This window comes from Diceros bicornis, chromosome 12 (genome assembly GCF_020826845.1).
Source record: "Diceros bicornis minor isolate mBicDic1 chromosome 12, mDicBic1.mat.cur, whole genome shotgun sequence".
In the NCBI taxonomy this organism is placed as follows: domain Eukaryota; kingdom Metazoa; phylum Chordata; class Mammalia; order Perissodactyla; family Rhinocerotidae; genus Diceros; species Diceros bicornis.
This window is the reverse complement of record NC_080751.1, coordinates 36,942,852-36,959,535: the sequence shown is the minus strand read 5'-3', so window position 1 is coordinate 36,959,535 and position 16,684 is coordinate 36,942,852. Positions and strand designations below refer to the sequence as shown.

Below are 16,684 nucleotides of genomic sequence, written 5' to 3'. Positions count from 1 at the left end.
TGGTTTACCAATATGGGGAGCAGTAAAACACAGTGGTTAAGATGCTGGGGTCCTGAATGAGAACTTTGAATTTGAATCTTATTAGTTGAATCTTTTCCTAGTTTTGAGAACTTGGGCAAATTGTCATAGTTTTTCCTCTACTATAAAATGTGAATAATAATATCTGTATCATAGTTCTATGAAGATTAAATGGGTTAAATTATATAAAATACTTATCAAAATGTTTGGCATATAATAAGCTTTCAATAAAATTTATTTTAAAAAGCCAAAGGAGCATACAAAAAAACACTGCAATTAAAACCATAATTTCATTGTCCTGTAGGAGTCGGTTCTGATAAAAAAAATGCTTTCTAGCAAATATTGGATATATTTTTCTATACTCTCCAAAGGATAGGAATGATGAAAGTTAAATATTTTTAAATATTCAGATATTTTCTTTTAAATAGATAGGGCCCTAAAGGAAAAAAAGTTTTTTATTTATAGATTTCATAACTTCAGTGTAATTCAGCACATTTGTTGTATACCATTGCTAAGATCCTGAGCTAGAAGACAGGGAAACAAAACTGAGACAAGGTTTCTACCCACAAGGAGTTTATAATCTACTATTTAATGTTTCATTGCTCTTTAGACATTAAACACTGAACCAAGAAAATAGGCTGAAATGTGCCTATAGTTGCTTACCTTACATTAAATTTTAAATAGTAGGACCTAGACAAGGGATAGATAACAGTCTCTAGAACAGCACTATCCAATAGAACTTTCTGTGATGATGAAAATGTTCTATATCTGTACTGTCCATTTTGATAACCACTGGTCATGTGTGGCTGTTGAGCACTTGAAATGTGGCTAGTGCAACTTAGAAACTACATTTTTAATTTTAATTTAGCTACATGTGGCTAAATGCTACCAGATTGGACAGTGCATCTCTAGAATACGTTTCTCAAACTATCTGAGGAAAAGGACCAGTTATTTTAAATTTCAAATCTGTTATGGACTAACACTTTTGTAAAATGCAATAAAAATTACTACAAAGATGAAATGAGAAAAAAAATCAAAGACATGCAAAATACTGTCTCACTTTTTTAATACTATATTCAACAGACACAAAATTACTCTGTCAAAATTACTATAAATTTTCTAAACACTCTCAACTTTTGCATTGTCTGTCATCATGTACAAAGTTTTTAGATGAAAAAGAATAGTTTTTAGACGGGCAATGGTCATGGACCACACTCTGAGCTAGCTAGAGGTTTCTTTTTGCCCAGTGTGCCTAAGAATAAATAATTATTTCCTAAAATCAACTCTTTGTTAAAATTACTGGTACAGCTAATTGTTTACATATTTAAGTACAATTCAACAATGTGGTTACTGATGTAACAGTTAACACTCTTTACAGCAAGTCTTGTCCGGGACAGCTGTATATTGACAGTGCAATGTGGTCAACTTCAAGGTAGGCTGGGAAAGCTTATTTGATCCAGGTAAGCCATTTTTGCAGTTGGAGGTATAAGCTGAAAAATCCTTCCTTCTATAAAGTTCAGCCCGATGTTTACAGCAGCCAAATTTACTCAGCAACAGAAAGAAATCCCTTCGGAATGCCTTTGTGAAAATCGCGTACAGAAATGGATTGGCACAAGAATTGACAGGATAAAAAAGAACCAGTAAAACTTTAGAGTTGGTTACTGTGATGAGGGGCACTTTGAAGGCAGCTGAAATGGCAAAAAAAGAGATAGGTGCCATGCAGGTGAAATCGGTGAAGATGAGGACCGCCATTTTCTTAGCAATCTTTGTATCTTTGTTGGTAGCCATCAGTTCTGGATTTTGAACTGCAAAATAAATTTTGATGTAGCAAGCACAAATGATGAGGAAGGCTACCACATTGAGTATCAGGATGGTTAATATGTAGACTTGTGAGAGAGTGGTTTCCACATCCATGGGGAGGCAAATACTGACCTTCATGTAACTGCTGACACCCAGAAGGGGCAACACAGCAATTAGAGTAGAAAAGAGCCATCCTCCAAGCATAATTGGAATGGCATGTCTTAATCGCAGTTTTTGGTCCAGCTGAATAGCATAGGTGATGGTGTGCCATCTTTCTAGTGTGATGACTGTGAGGGTATAGACAGAAAGTTCACTTGCAAATACAGTGAAAAAGCCAGCAGCACTACACCCACTCCCTGTCTGCCAGTCTATGGCATGGTTATAATACTGGCCTTTGGTTTGGAAATCAACTGAGGCAATGAGCAGCAGATAGAGCCCCATGCAAAAGTCTGCAAAGGAGAGATTGCACATGAGAAAACGAGGCACTGTTAGTTTATAACGACTGGTCAGGAGAACAAAGAGGACAGTCACGTTTCCCACGATGGCTAGGATATTAATCAGCCAAATCAGGACCCTAAGAAAGTCATAGCCCATAATATCTTCACAGGGATTAAAAGCATCTGGTTCAGGAGCACATCGGAGTGTCTTGGGTGAGCAGAAACCATAGTCATAATCCCAGCCACTCAGTTCACTCTCAGCAAAGATGGCAGAATAACTGTAAGAAGAAGATTTTGGCTCAGTGTAAACTTAAGAGATTTTTTATAAGTCTGAGTATTAAAAAAAGTTCAAAATCATCCTTAGTGTTTTTTTAAAGCCTAAGAAACAAAAGGAAGCAAAGCCACAACAGCCTCAGTCTTACATTTGTTTGTTAAATTATCTGAGAACTCTGAATTGATGTAGGAGTTCCTTAAGAAGGGAATGAAAAGCCCTTTAGACTGTTCTTTATGTATAGACTTTACACATTGATGTAAAGACTTAATGAAGCTGTTTACAGAGGACTATTTTCTTTGGAAAACAAATTTAGAGACACAATATATGCTTGCTAAATCTTAATCCTTTCTTGACATTTTCTTAGCTATTTATCTCATTTAGTTGCCAACCAAACTGCTATCAAGCTGTTTGTCTATGGTAGAACACAAATGGGATTGGAATGCATTGCTGCGGATCATCAGCTACTGGTCGACCTGCTTGCACTTAAGTCCTTGGCTAATGAAACAGCACAGTTGAGAAATAGAAACCAAACCAAGGATAGATTACTAGCAACCTAGGAGCAGAGGAAGAATATGGTCATGGACAATAGGAAGAAAGGGTGAAAATAGATACTCCTTAGGGGTATGAGTCAAATTCAGAGAGTGGACTGAAGAGGGACTCTTCCCTAGTGAAGGAACAGTCCCACAACTGCCACTCCCTTCTTCCCAACCATACTGCTACTGCTTGAGTTCAGGTTTTCATCCTCTCTTATGGGACAATTACATTAGTTTTCTTCCTGGCATCCTTCCTCCAATTTTAGCCCTCTCTCAGTCCATCTATACGTTCCTCCTGGAATGGCCTTTCTTAAGCAAAAATCCCTTAATTCAAATTTTCCCTAGGTTCTCATTGGCTATGGGATAAAATCCAGACCCCTTATGATGACCTCCAAGTCCCTCCTTGATCTGGGTTCTGCCTCCTTCTCCAGTCTTATCTCTAAGAAGCAGTAGTGCTGCACAATTCAGAACATGGGCTCTGGAGCAAGCCTGCCCAGGTTCCAGTATTTACAGGCTGTGTAAACCTGGGAAAGTTACTGAACATCTCTGTCTCATGTTCTTCATTTGCCAACTAGGGATAATAATCATACCTCACTCATTAGAGTTGTGCTAAGGATTAAATACATTAACATATGTAGGATGTTTAGAATAATGCCTGACACATATTAGGTATTCAGTGAATGTTAGGGATTCTTATAATTATCTCTTGCAAATCCCCTGTACAACCTTCCCTTTGGTCATATGAAATGACTTGTGGCTCTCAGAATAAGTTCTGCTGTTTGATCCCCCTGTCTTTGTATGTGCTGTTTCTTCTTTTTCCCTTCCTCTCCTCATCTCTCTGGTGAATTCCTCCTCATCCTTAAAGATAAGCTCCTCTATGAAGCCTTTCTTGGTTCTACACCTCCGAGGAAGTTATCACCTCTTCTCTCTGCCATGGCTGCACTTAAGTACTATTGTAATCATCAAACCGTATTGATGATGCATGTCTGTCTTCTTTAAATGTTTTAGCTCCTTGAAGCCAGGGGACTAGGTCTTATTTATTTCTGAAATCTCAGTGCCTCACACAGTTTTGCCTCAGAGTATCCACTCAATAAATGTTTGTGGAATGAATAAACCAGAGTGATCCTGGTTCTGAGAGGAATTGAGAGGATACAGGGACAATGAGTGTAGACAGTATGATGCATGGAGGCTCAACAAATTTTCCCTTTGCCCACAGTCTGCTAATATAATCTTGGGAGCTGGAGAAATGGGCATAATTTTTCTGTCAGGGCCATTACAAATATGTATTTAACCTTAGGGTTTCTCACACATTAAAAAAGAATTTTTCTCTACTCTTAAAACTTAGCTTCTTGTGTTCTGTATAAGGAAGCATGTACCTAATTCAGTGAGTGGATGAAATGACATATTTGAGCAATACAATTACTGAAGGGAAAGAACACAGATTTAAAAAAAGAAGGAAAAGAAATCTATGACCTAGGACTCCAAAAAGGTGCTAGAATATCGTAGAAATCAATTTGGAACTGTGCTGCTGTGCACAGAATACTGCTTAGGAACCTCACCTGTTTTATTATTAAATGTAAGTAGCACATTTGTTTGTCCCCCATCTCATGCACATCAATATAATTACCTATTTTTTTAATCTTTAAAGAGATGTGGTGGTTATAAAGAATGACCAAAGAAAACAGGTTATTTCTCAGCATTAGAAAGGTCCTTAAAGACCATATCATTGAACTTCTCATTTTAATGGTAAGGAAACAGATTAAAGGAGGTAAGAGACTTGCCTAAGGTGGCTCAGCACTAGGCACGAGTGGCAGTGCTGGCACTAGGTCCTCATACCTATCGTCCAGGGGTCTTTCCTCAACTTCACTGTCTCTCAGTTGGTGTTTTTCAAAGTGTGGTCCTTGGACCACTGCCATCAGAATCACCAGGGTGTTTGTTAAAATGCAGATTCCTGGCTTTACTTCAGACCCTGAATCAAACTCTTTAGGGACATAGCCCAGGAATCTGCATTTTAAACAAGTTCCCTGGATGATTCCTATAAAATAATAGCTTTTATGAAATCAGGTGAAAACTTCCCAACTATTGCTTCCCTAATTTCTCTTACTCCTTCCCCCTTATCAAAGCGACTTCAGCTGCTACAAGCACTAATTCAAAGCTTCTAAAAATTCTGCCATGATTTCTGAATAAAATTTATATTAATAAGAGGTCAAACATATTCCATCTCACACTCCCCTGGTAGTTTGCCCTTTCATTTTTTGCTCTACTGGGTGTATGTTGAGCAACTTTCCTCCTTGGTGATTTGTCTTTAGGCTAAATACCTACCTGCTGCTACTTACATTTGTGTCCTGGGATGGCTCCTGAGGGCAGCTGCATGCTCATTGACAAAACCCAGCACGGAGCTGTCTTTAGTACTGAAGCTATGCAGGGTATGTGAATGGACTCGCATAGGCTTAGCAATAGTGAGTCAGAAGAAGCAGCAGCAGTAGCACCACTGCCCCAGTCACAATGCACAAAGAAAGGAGAAAAGACGGGAATTTTAGGAGGACAATGGGCCAGCCATAGCAGTAAGGACACCATATCTTGAGGAGAGCAGGTAAGGCTTAGTGGCTAGCTCTAGAATTTCTAAACTCCAGGGACTCAGAAATAGCAATCTGGTGGGAAGTGGGGGGAAGAGAATTTATCATAAAAAATGTTTTTGTAGGGAGTACACTCTTTTTACTTTGATCATATATTAATTTCAGGTAGTTTTGGGGATACTGGAGATTAGGAGACTGGTTTTAAAGAAGTGTTAGCGTAGCAAACTCAAGATTGTATGCTCATTTGGGAAGGTTGGGGTGGGGGCTGATGAGGATTATTGAGAGTGGGCTAAAGTCTCCCCTCCGTCGAACCACCCCTTGGTGCTACCGTTGACTGCACCCAGAAGTGGCTTCCTGTTGATGAGAGAAGAAAGCCATATGGTTGCAAAAGAGTTATGTGGAAAGTGACTGATGGAGGGACTATCAAGAGAGAAGAATGGGAAGAGTGAGGAAAAGGAACACTGGAGGACAGATGATGTCAGGCCTAAAGGAAAGAAAAGGAAAAGAAGGAGAGAGAGTACAATATTTATAATGTACCCTAGATGCTGGCACATTCTTCAACAACTCCCTTCACTCTCAAAGTTCTGAAAGCCAAGTGATATTTCTGCTGTCCTTTACAGATGAGGAAAAAAGTCTCAAAAAATATAAGTATTGTCCAGGGATACCCAGTGTTACAGGAACCTTACTGCCAAGGATTCATATCCAACCCTGAGGAGCCCCAAAGCCCAGAGTCCTTCCATCAGACCACTCTGCTGCCTCTATATAACCTGCAGATTGATAGGAAAAAAAGAGAAAAAAGATGTAGAAGAGAGAATGGAGATTGGCAGGGTATCCTAGAAGGGCAGCTGGGTTTGTAGCCTGAAGGACACATGGGGGAATAATAAAACTTCTAAATCACAGTAAGTGTGGCATAGGGACACTGGGATTATCTTTTGAGGCATGCTCTTTTATATTTGAAGGTATGTGAAATGCCAAGGCAGCCAGGAAAAATGTTAAAGAAATCAGTCGGTAGAACAGAAATATAGCTCCTATCCAGTGTATGTTAGTGATGGCATTAAGGCTGAATAATTTTAAGCTCCAGAGCATAGTGGTCAAGGTGGCCTAAGTCTCTTTGAAGGAAGTGGCTACTTCTGGAAGCTGTGTGTGTAAATCAGTTAATCTTTGTGGAATGCTGACCATGTGACTAGTAAAAATTCCTACAAATGAAGCTATGATTTAAATAAGCCTTTAGTGACATCAAAATACCTGCAAATAAAATTTTAATTTCTGAGGAGAATTTAATATAATTGTGGAATGAACATATAAGTATGTTTTTTAAAGTGTTTTTTTAACCAGTTGAAAGAGATACCTGACCAACTGGATACCACTTGCAAAGAAAAATTCTCATTTTAAAGCTATTAAAAAATGCTTTGCAAACATCTCCCCACCCAAGACTTCTATCAAAAGAAAATAGTTGGCACTGATAATAATAAGGTGCACACAGAGTGAGACATGGCTTCCTGAGTTTCTTTGCATGCAAATACTTACAGGGTTTCATTATTTGCTTTCCTTGCTGTGCTTTCACATTGTTTGGAAAAGTTTTCAAAAATGGAAAATGAAAAATTCTGCCTGAAAGAGAAGAGGTGAAAATAAAAAAGCAGTTGAGCTTTTGGTCTTTAAACTAAACCCGATCATGTCTATTTATGCTTTGTTCATCCAAATTCTTTACCTATTACACCAGTGTCGTGTTCTGCACCATTGTCCTAACTGAAACGCTTCCTGGGGAGAGAGTACAGGCTTCTGAATTGTCATTAGAGTGCTTCCAGCTTAGACAAAACGCTTCTGAATGCCAAGTATTTTGTGGGGGCTCTAGAGATGAAAAAACTTAAATTTGTCACACTGAATCATGGGTTTTTCAATGCTCATTAAAAGCTACCTTTCTGGTACATTAAGATTTGCTCCTCCCCACTCTCCTCACCACATTGGCCTTGATGAACAAATAACCATTCAGAGTTCACGGCTTTGAATTGTAACTGGGAATCACTTTTGTAAGGATTTGAAGACACTGGACCTGACTTTATTATGTGAATTTTCTGCTTTTGTTGATTATGTGAAGAAATATATGTGGGTGATCCTCATTCCTCCATCTTTCCCTCTAAGAAGGTTAGCCTATGGAAAGGGGGAAAATGTCAAAAAATTAAAAGAAGGCTTGTATTCCTAAGATGAAACCAAAGGGAGGCACAAAGGAAAACTGGGTGAAGAAACAGAAGAGAAGTGAGCAGGCTGTGAGAAACTCAGCCTTTCCTGAGGAGGGAGGAGAAATGAAGCAATCTGAACTGTATTCTTCTTCTCCAATATTAACAAGACAGTTCCTTGTAGGAATGACTTTGTATAAAAGCAGGAAGGTGGAGAATATATCAGAACTATTTGACCTACTGGTCTCACATTCAAAAACTAATCAGCTTGTTATTTTGGGAGAGGATTATAAATCTTCAAATTTGGATCAAATTGTGTGTGTGTATGTGTTTGATGCTGGCTCTATATCTGACACTTAGAGATAGCGTGTGTGAACCGATGTACAGTTAACAGGAAATGTGGTTGTTCTTGGCCTTCAGATGATAGCACTGGGTTCCATCTACTCTATCTTTTTTTAAATTTGAATCACAGATACCAAGGAGGTTTTTGGGGCCATCTGCCCAGGCAGCTGTGCGTTATCCAGGCTCAGCAGCTGCAGGGCAGAGGGGTGACTCAGAATTTGTGCAAACATTCCACCGGCCCAGCTTCAGCTCTCCATCCTCACTAGCATCCAAGGTTTGGAGCTTTAGGGATACAGAGGGAGTCAGTTAAAGCTTGTAATCTCAATCACGATAACTTCTGCATGCTACATTCCCATCTCACTTTGATACTGGCCCACAGTTGCATAATCCCCCTCCTCCCCATTTTTTTTTTTTTTTTTTTTTTTAACCCAGAGCTAGTCTCTTTCATTTACTGGAATAAGAAGCCCCTGAACTGAAGCTTTTACATGTCAGTAATTTCAGAAGGGATGAGACCTCTTTGCCACAAAAGTGGAGGTGTCCAGAATCAGCTTTATCATAAACCAGCGTCTGTGTAATTCTCCTAATTGGTCTCTCACCAGCTTTGCTCACCTCCAACCCATCCTCCACCCTGCTGCCAGAGTGATAGTTTACAAAAGTAATTTGTAAAATTTGAGTAGTTTTGCTTTAAATTCTTCAGTGGTTCCTCATCCTCCAAACAACTTGGCCTGGCACTCAGAGCCCATCATAGTCCACCTCTCCCCCATTTCTTCTCCTCGTTCATCTTCCTTCATGGACCCATAAGTTTCTTGTTTCAGTTTCTCTGAGTGACTTTCATCCTACTGTCTCTTGCCTTTGTGCCTTCACACAAACTATTTTGTCCTCTTGGCATGCTTTTCCCCACACCTGTCTAGCCAACTCCTACCTGTTTCTCAGGGCTCAGCAGAAGTCACTTCCTTAGGAAGCCTTCCATAATCCCTGCTGCCATTTAGAAACTCTTCCTCTGTGCTTCTGGAGCACTCTGTTCTGTTCTCAGCTCTATCATAACATTTGCTGTATTGTACTTAAATGTGGACTCTCTTGTGTGTTGCCTCCACACAGCTGTTTATGACTCTATGAGGTTTGGGATGAGCTCTCATTCATTTGTATCTTCAGAGTTTTGCACAGTGTTGAAACATGGTAGGTGCTCAGTTAATGTTCTTTGAAGCTCAGTTAATGGTGCATGGCTCTCTGAGCATAGGAATGGTTTGTCTTTTTGGTTACCTGAAAAGCTTCAGATAGACCTGCACATACCCATGCAAGGCACAGAGCAGGTGCACAATAATACATGCTGGGTGATTAATTATAAATGGGTTCATTCTAAACAAAGACAGCAGCATCCTAGTGTCATTCTCTCAGTGCTTCATCTAATTAATTGATTGAGATTATCATGTTAGGCTGCAATGTTTTTGCCCTAAATATCCCTTTAGGGCAATATTTTTCTAGCTGTAAGTTGTGACCCATTAGTGGGTTATGAAAACAATAGATTGTATCAAGAATAGCATTAAAAACAAACAAATATGAAATAAAATAGAGTAAAACAGGCAAGAAAATATCAGTGTATCATGTGTAAAAAAGTTAAGTATTGCTTTGTTTTATTTCAGTGACATATATGATGTGTACTGGGTTGTGATGTAAAACAGGTATTTTTTAGTATGCATCTCAGTCAAAAAAGTCTGGAAGACAATGCCTTAAGGAAAGAATGAAATCCTGCACACCCTGCCATTCCATTCTAGATTGAAGTGAATCAGTTGAATAGGTAAGATGCCCCCACTGGACACAAACCAGCCAGGAGCTCATGCCCTTTCTGTTCCTACACTAAGCTAATTGTTAGGGAGCTAGGATTCTGTTCTGAAATGGAAGATGGTCTTCTGCTGGGAGAGAAATAGCTTAAAAAACAAAACAAAACCAAAAACCTGTAGTCTTTTGTGTCCATTTTTTATTTAGGATTAAGATGTTAGGTAATATTTACCCTCTTGAGTGTACTTCCCCCCCCCACCCCCGTCTTTAAAAATGATGCTCTCTGATAGGGATTAGAGCTAATTAATGTTTGAGAAGCCAGTTTTGTACTCCATTTTGCAACTGCAATTACAGCCTAATTTAAGGCTATCACTCAATTAGCCCAGAGTAGGCGACAAAGGTCTTCTAGCTGCAGGGTAAATTGACTATTTGGAATCAGTTTCCAGGAGGAAACAGGATGGTTCATTTTCTTCTTGTCTATCTCAAAGTGGCCCCATGGCTATAGAGTTGTTCTAGAAGGCAGGGAGTCAAGGGGCAGGGAGCTGTCAACCAACTGACTATTTTGAAATCTGAGTTTCTGCCACAGCTTGGCAGGCTTTACCTTTTGTTTTTTACTTACTCTTTTGTTGGCAAGTTTCTAAAAGCACAGCAGTGGCTGGGGTAAGTCAATGTGGCAGCTAGGAGATTGGTAAATTTTTCTCTTGATGGCAGTTTTTTTAGAGAATAGGATGATGTGGCAATTAGCGTCTGAATGGACTCCAGCCCATAGCTAGGCAGGGCCTGCAGTTTGGTGGAAGAAATATCCCTGAAAAAGAAAAAGGAGAAAGGCTTTTTATTTATTACCTTTGATTCTTAGGATGAAACCTCCTCTCAACAATAGTATCATTCCAGGTTCTGAGGAATCTTTTCTCCATCTTGCCTTTCTAACCTAATTCTCCATTTCAGTACTCTCATTAGGATCAAAGTGTTTTTTTTTTTTCTCATGTGTACCCCATTATTCTTTTCAAGGTTGAATATAGCTCCTTCGACCTGCCAAACGTTCATTAGCATTTCTCTCTATCCCCTCTCCTAATTCCTTTCTCCCTCTCTCCCTCCCTCTACCTCTCTCCACTTAGCAGAAGTGAAATAACTACTTGCTTTATGAGACAGCAGGCTCATGTAGTGACATCAGCTTTTGTGCTCTACCCCAGGGGAAAATACTCAGGGCTTCAGATGCCTTGGTCTTTGATTGATCAAGCCCTACAGCGTAGGTTTTCATGAAGCACAGGCTGGTTACACTATTAAGAGCTGCTGTGTGGCATTGGCCATCATCTACCTGGGAAGCGGAATGCACATTCTTGTAAGGCAACCTGGATTGATCAGTCCAAAGCAAGCAAACACTTGGCCGTGAAATCAGAACTGTGTGGAAAGCTCAAGTTTTGTAAATAAGGTCCTGAATTCCTCGTTTTTTCTAGACTTGAGGCATTGTCCGAGAAAACCCCAAACAAGTTAAATGTGAGAAGTTAGTGTCAGTGGGAATTTAAAAATTCTGCCCATCTTCTAAGTGGCTGCTTCTGATGCCCCATGAAACTTTTCCTGCAGCACAGCCCCCTCAGCAAACTGCCCCAATACCTAATGTCCAGCACCTGGGAGGGGATCAATAGTTGATTGATGGGCAGGTGAACTTGACAACGTGGAATGATGACTAGCGTAGGCCCTTAGTGGAGAAATCAAGGCAGCAGAATTTGCCTCAGGGGCTGCAGACTTTTGCTGTTTTTGTGTCCTTGTCGATTTAGGTAACCAGTGTTCTCGTTCTGCTTTCTAGAGTTATTATCTCAGATGTGTTAGGGATTGAAAATGTGCCTCTTTGTAGGCTTGGGGGGTGTTTTTTTGGGGAGGAGGGGTGAGGATATATTTTAAATTAGGATTCTAGAAATGGCAAGGTCTCATTACAAAGAAGTGAATCTCTGATAATAGATTTTTAGTTTCTGTGACAGACTAGTGGGGGAAATATTTTTGGGGTGTGGGTGGAAGGAACACTTAACGGACACCACTTAAATCCTGGGGGTGTAATGAGAATAGCTGTTTGGGAAGTAAGAGACTTAGGTCTGGCCCCACTGTTCTGAACAAGACAGTGTAGGTGCCTGCAGCGCTCACAGTAATTTCTAAGCAGGCTGCCCGAGCAGCTCTTCAAGTAAGGACTGTCATGCAGGGTGCCTTGTGACCACACTAACTCTGTCATGTCCTGTGCCTGGCCCAGAGGCAACTCTCTTTAGCTGTCCAGTGGCCAAGTCAGTGGCCAGCTTCCTGTAAGAGCTCTGCCTACGGTGTGTGATAGACTGGAGAGTATTCAATCAACCTGTAAGATTCTGAGTCTGGTGTACTTTGAATATGAGACATGTAGGCAGGGACCCCTAGGGTAGGGTGGCAGAAGCTGAGAGACAGCAGAGAAAGCAGTAGGCAGGAGCCATGAGGTAGTGGAAGCCATAAGTAAGCAGAAGTCATGAGGTTGAGTGGAGAGTAGAAAGAGCTAGGATTGACAGTGGCAGAAGTTATGACGTGGAGAAGGTCAGGAGTTTTAGTGGTGGGAGTTAGGAAGTAGAAAGAGTCAGGGGTTGATGGTGGCAGGAAATAAGAAGTAGACAGAGTCAGAATGGATAGTGGCAGGAGCTGGGAAGTCGATGAAGTCAGGAGTTGATAGTGGTGGGAGCTAGGAACTAGATAAGTCAGGGGTTGGTTGTGGGGGGTAGGAAGAAGACAGAGTCAAGAGGTGATAGTGGATGGGAGTTAGGAAGAGATAGTTAGGAGTTCATAGTGGCAAGAGCTAAGAAGTAGATAGAGTTTGGAGTTTATAATGGTGGGAGATAGAAAGTAGGGCAGAATCATAAGTTGATTCTGGCAGGAGCTAGGATATAAAGAATAACTGGGTCCGTTCATTCTTTCCCCTGCTCAAAACCCTAAAGCCTTCTCATCTTACTTAGAGAACAGGCAAAGTCCTTATAATAGCCACAAGGCCCTTCATGACCTGGTTCTCTGCAACCTCTCTGTCCTTATGTTCTAGAACTCTCCTCTTTGCTCACTCTGCCGCACTGGCCTCTTTCAGTTCTTCAGATACGCAAGTTCCAGCCTCAGGGCTTTTGCTTTTGCTGTTCCCTCTGCCTGGAATTCTCTTCCAGCTGATATCCACATCACTTGCTCCCTCACTTCTTTCAGATGTTTGCTTAAATGACACTTTTTCAGGATAGTCTTCTCTGACCATCCTCTTTAAAATGGCAACTTCCCCTCCCTAGAACTCCTTTTCTCCAACCAACTGAATTTTTATCCTCCACAACCAAGACCATCTGGCATACTACATATTTTATTTACTTATTTGATCCTTGTCTGTCTTCCCCTGTTCTATGAAGGCAGAGTCGTTTGTCTTTTTTTATTCTCTGCTGTTTCTCTGATGCCTGATCCAATGCCTAGCACACAGTATGGACCTGTAAAGTAGTTATTTGATAAATGATGAATGAATAAACAAACAAATGAACTGAGTTACACTGATCACTATCTTTCTAACACTTTTCTCATTTTAAAATTACATGCCTGCTTATTGCTTTGCCTGTTTATTGTTGTCTCCCCTACATGACTATAATGTCTTTGGGAGCAGGGACCAGAACTGCTTTGCTCACCACTGCCTCTCCAGCATGGTGCCTGGTGAACAGGATGTGTTCAGTCAATGCTTGTTGAATGCATGAGTAAGAGCATACTAGAGTAGGGAGTAATGGGCCAGTGCCTCTGTGGAGGGTGCTGAGGTCACCCCACATTAGAGCTGCAGAGTGTCTGGAACCCCGTGCATTTCTCCCTGAGGCCTGATGGCAGCTACAGTTGTTTCCTGTAGGATGTTCCAGGCTTCCCAGGGCTTTGTCAGGAGACGACTGATTTAATTTGCTGTTCCCCTTACTTTTCCCACGTGTCCTTACACTCAACTCCCATTAACTGAGGGACCTTGGCTCCGCTCCTTGCACACTTGGAAGGCCTGACACACAGCAGCTCAGCTCTGTCCAGCTAAGAGCCTGGGCAAGTCAGACCTCTGGACTTGGACTGCCGTGAGTGGGTGCCAGGTGGGCAGCACATGAGGCGGCCCTCCATATTTGGTGTCATAGGTTGAATTGTGTCTCCCTACATTCATATGTTGAACTCCTAACCCTCAGTGCCTCAGAATATGACCTTCTTTATAAATAGGGTCTTTACAGAAGTAATTAAGTTAAAATGAGCTCATTAGGATGGACCCTAATCCAATATGATATCCTTATAAAAAGAGGGAAATTTGGAGACAGATGCGCACACACAGAGAATGCCATGTGAAGACTGGAGTCATACCGCCACAACCAGAGGAACTACCAGCAGCAAGGAGAGTGCCTGGAACAGAGCCTTCCCTCACAGCCCTTAGAAGGAACCAACTCTGCTGACACCTTGATTTTGGATGTATAGCCTCTAGAACTGTGAGACAATAAATTTCTATTGTTTAAGCCCCCTAGTTTGTGGTGCTTTATTGGCAGGCCTGTCATATGCAGAGGCTGATGCCCCACAAACCAGGCTGGGGACGATGTGGCTGGACACCCTAAGCAGGCCTGTTGGGGTGCACTTGGTAGGGAGGGGAGGCAGCACCACGTACTCACAAGATGCTAGGCCCTGTGGCCCCCTGGAAGGCTCCATTGTGCATCTTCTCCAGCTGCGCATTTTCCTTTAGCTCCCTGTGGGGAAGGACAGTGTCCTTAGTGGAGTTTGCACCTCATGTGTAACCAGTCATCGCTGTGTCCACACACGTTTGGACCAGCCTGTATGCATGGTCTCAGGGTCGGAGGGCACAAGACAGGGCTGTAGGTAAAGTGGAAAAAAGACATGCGAGTGCTCGGCGAATTGTGAAATTGCCGAAGTACATGTTCGGCCTCACATTTCCTCTGCGGTTTCCCCCTACTCGGTGGAACCCTTTGTCCCACAACTAAAAGTAGTCAGCCCCTCCTGTCCTGGAGTTATGAAAGTTTACTGCCAGACAGCTGGGCAAGCACGAGAATGCTGCTCCAGTGTTCAAGGCCGAGGGTGGAGGGCAGCCTGCCCTGCGTCAGGCTCGCAGCTGCCCTGACCTTGGAGGTCACAGTTTGTTAACAGTAACATAATGGAGTTTGCAAATATTTTACTTAAAAAGTGGGGTCCATGCAAAGTTACCCCTTTCATCACATTAAGTGCAGTCTTTTTCTTTCAGATACGCATTTCTCAGTTGGTGAGAACAGGGAGGAAGTACAGCCTGTGTAGAAAATTGCCCCATACCCTGGGTGCCCCACGGGTCTGTGCTGTGTGTGTGATCATCGCCAGGTGTGTGTGTTTGGAAACAAAATGATTGAGGGCCACTGCTCCTAAGACTGTGGCAGAAGCCAAAGCTGCTATGGGCAGTGGCTACCTGAGGGCTTCTGTTTCTTTTAGCTCAAAGCAGCTCAAGGCAAACTGCTCAGGAACAGCTCAGCCTGGTCCTGCAGAGCAGCCTCCTGTCAGGGCCCTGATGCTGGTGTCTGCAAGCACAGGCCCTTCTCTGGGTGGACAAGGGAGATGGGAGAGGAAGCCCTGGGCTCAGTCCTGCCAGCCTTCTTTTGAGCACTTTCTTCTAGTAAGAGACGAGTGGTGACTCAAAGAACATTCTGGAAAACCCTGGACAGTGGGCACAGAGTATCTCCATTGTTGATGATTTCGAGCATGGGAACATGATTCTTCCGCACCACCGTTACAGTGTTACAGGACAAAACAAATACACCAACACCCATTCCCCTTCCCCTGCAGGATGCCTAGGTAATTACCTGGCTCATCTCATAGCTTTACATCTTCTTTATGGTCCTTCTGGATGTCTCCACATCACACCTGCCATTTAAAAACTGCAAAAGCCCCTGCATCTCACTCCCTGGGTGGCTGTTTTCCACATGCTTCTACTAAGCGCTTTCCTTGGAATCCCTCAGCCCTGTCATCAGAATGCACCCGTCAGTCTCACATTGCCCCATCCCCTGGGTGTATCTCTACTTTCAAAGAGGTGAGGTTGTCAGAGTCAATTGCTGTTTAAAATCTAAATCAAAAAAAATTTTCCTTCCTGAACCTCCATGGCTCTTCTTCCTGATTTGGTTTGTTTTAATTATGTTCCGGTATATGGTCATAACTTGTTGAAACCAGGCTCTGTGAGCAAATAATCCTATCAGCCAGGTCAAATTAATTGTTCAAATTTCATGACAGAGCATTTCTCATGTTTTATTAAAACTCTAATCTTTCTGTGTACTGCTAACTCTGCATTATGTAACTTGGTCAAAAATAAATTCAACTACCACATTTTCCTGGGGGTCCCTTTTGGGAACTCTTCCAAGTGGCATGGCCCTCCAGATGTGAGAAGCACAGGCAGGATGACTTTTTAAGGCACAGTGGGAGAACCCCCAAACTCCACCCAAACCTATCCTAACTAGGGTGCTCTGGGAAGAGTAGGGACTGACTCTCGAAGGCCTGGAGGTGTCTGAGAGGAGCCCTCTGGTGCTGCTCCTCTCCGCCCTGTCCTGCCTTAGTAAGCAGTGTGTTTGAGAACTTTGCAGGGCTTTGGTGTAATTGTTCTGAACAACTTTGGACAGGCCTATTTATGAGGAAGATGTCAGAAACTGGGCTGAATGTATAGTTTGAAAATTTTGCGTGACAGTTTTGAAAACTACTCCCCCATCTCTGCTTAAATCCTCAGTGGGTCTACTTGCCCTTAGAAGAGAATTCAGAC

General features: G+C 42.0%; 1 protein-coding gene across 1 annotated transcript in view; it reads right to left on the bottom strand.

The window, feature by feature from the left end:
* Positions 1–1,020: 1,020 nt before the first annotated feature.
* The window catches only part of LHCGR (luteinizing hormone/choriogonadotropin receptor), a 55,299-nt gene continuing 39,635 nt past the window's right edge, over positions 1,021–16,684 (bottom strand). The window contains exons 8-11 of the mRNA XM_058551274.1: positions 14,571–14,645; positions 10,550–10,735; positions 7,166–7,246; positions 1,021–2,533 (exon numbers count right to left, since the gene is read on the bottom strand). Coding sequence (XP_058407257.1) covers positions 1,381–2,533; positions 7,166–7,246; positions 10,550–10,735; positions 14,571–14,645 — 1,495 coding nt within the window. The 3' untranslated portion in view covers positions 1,021–1,380. The remainder of the gene's footprint in view (positions 2,534–7,165; positions 7,247–10,549; positions 10,736–14,570; positions 14,646–16,684) is intronic.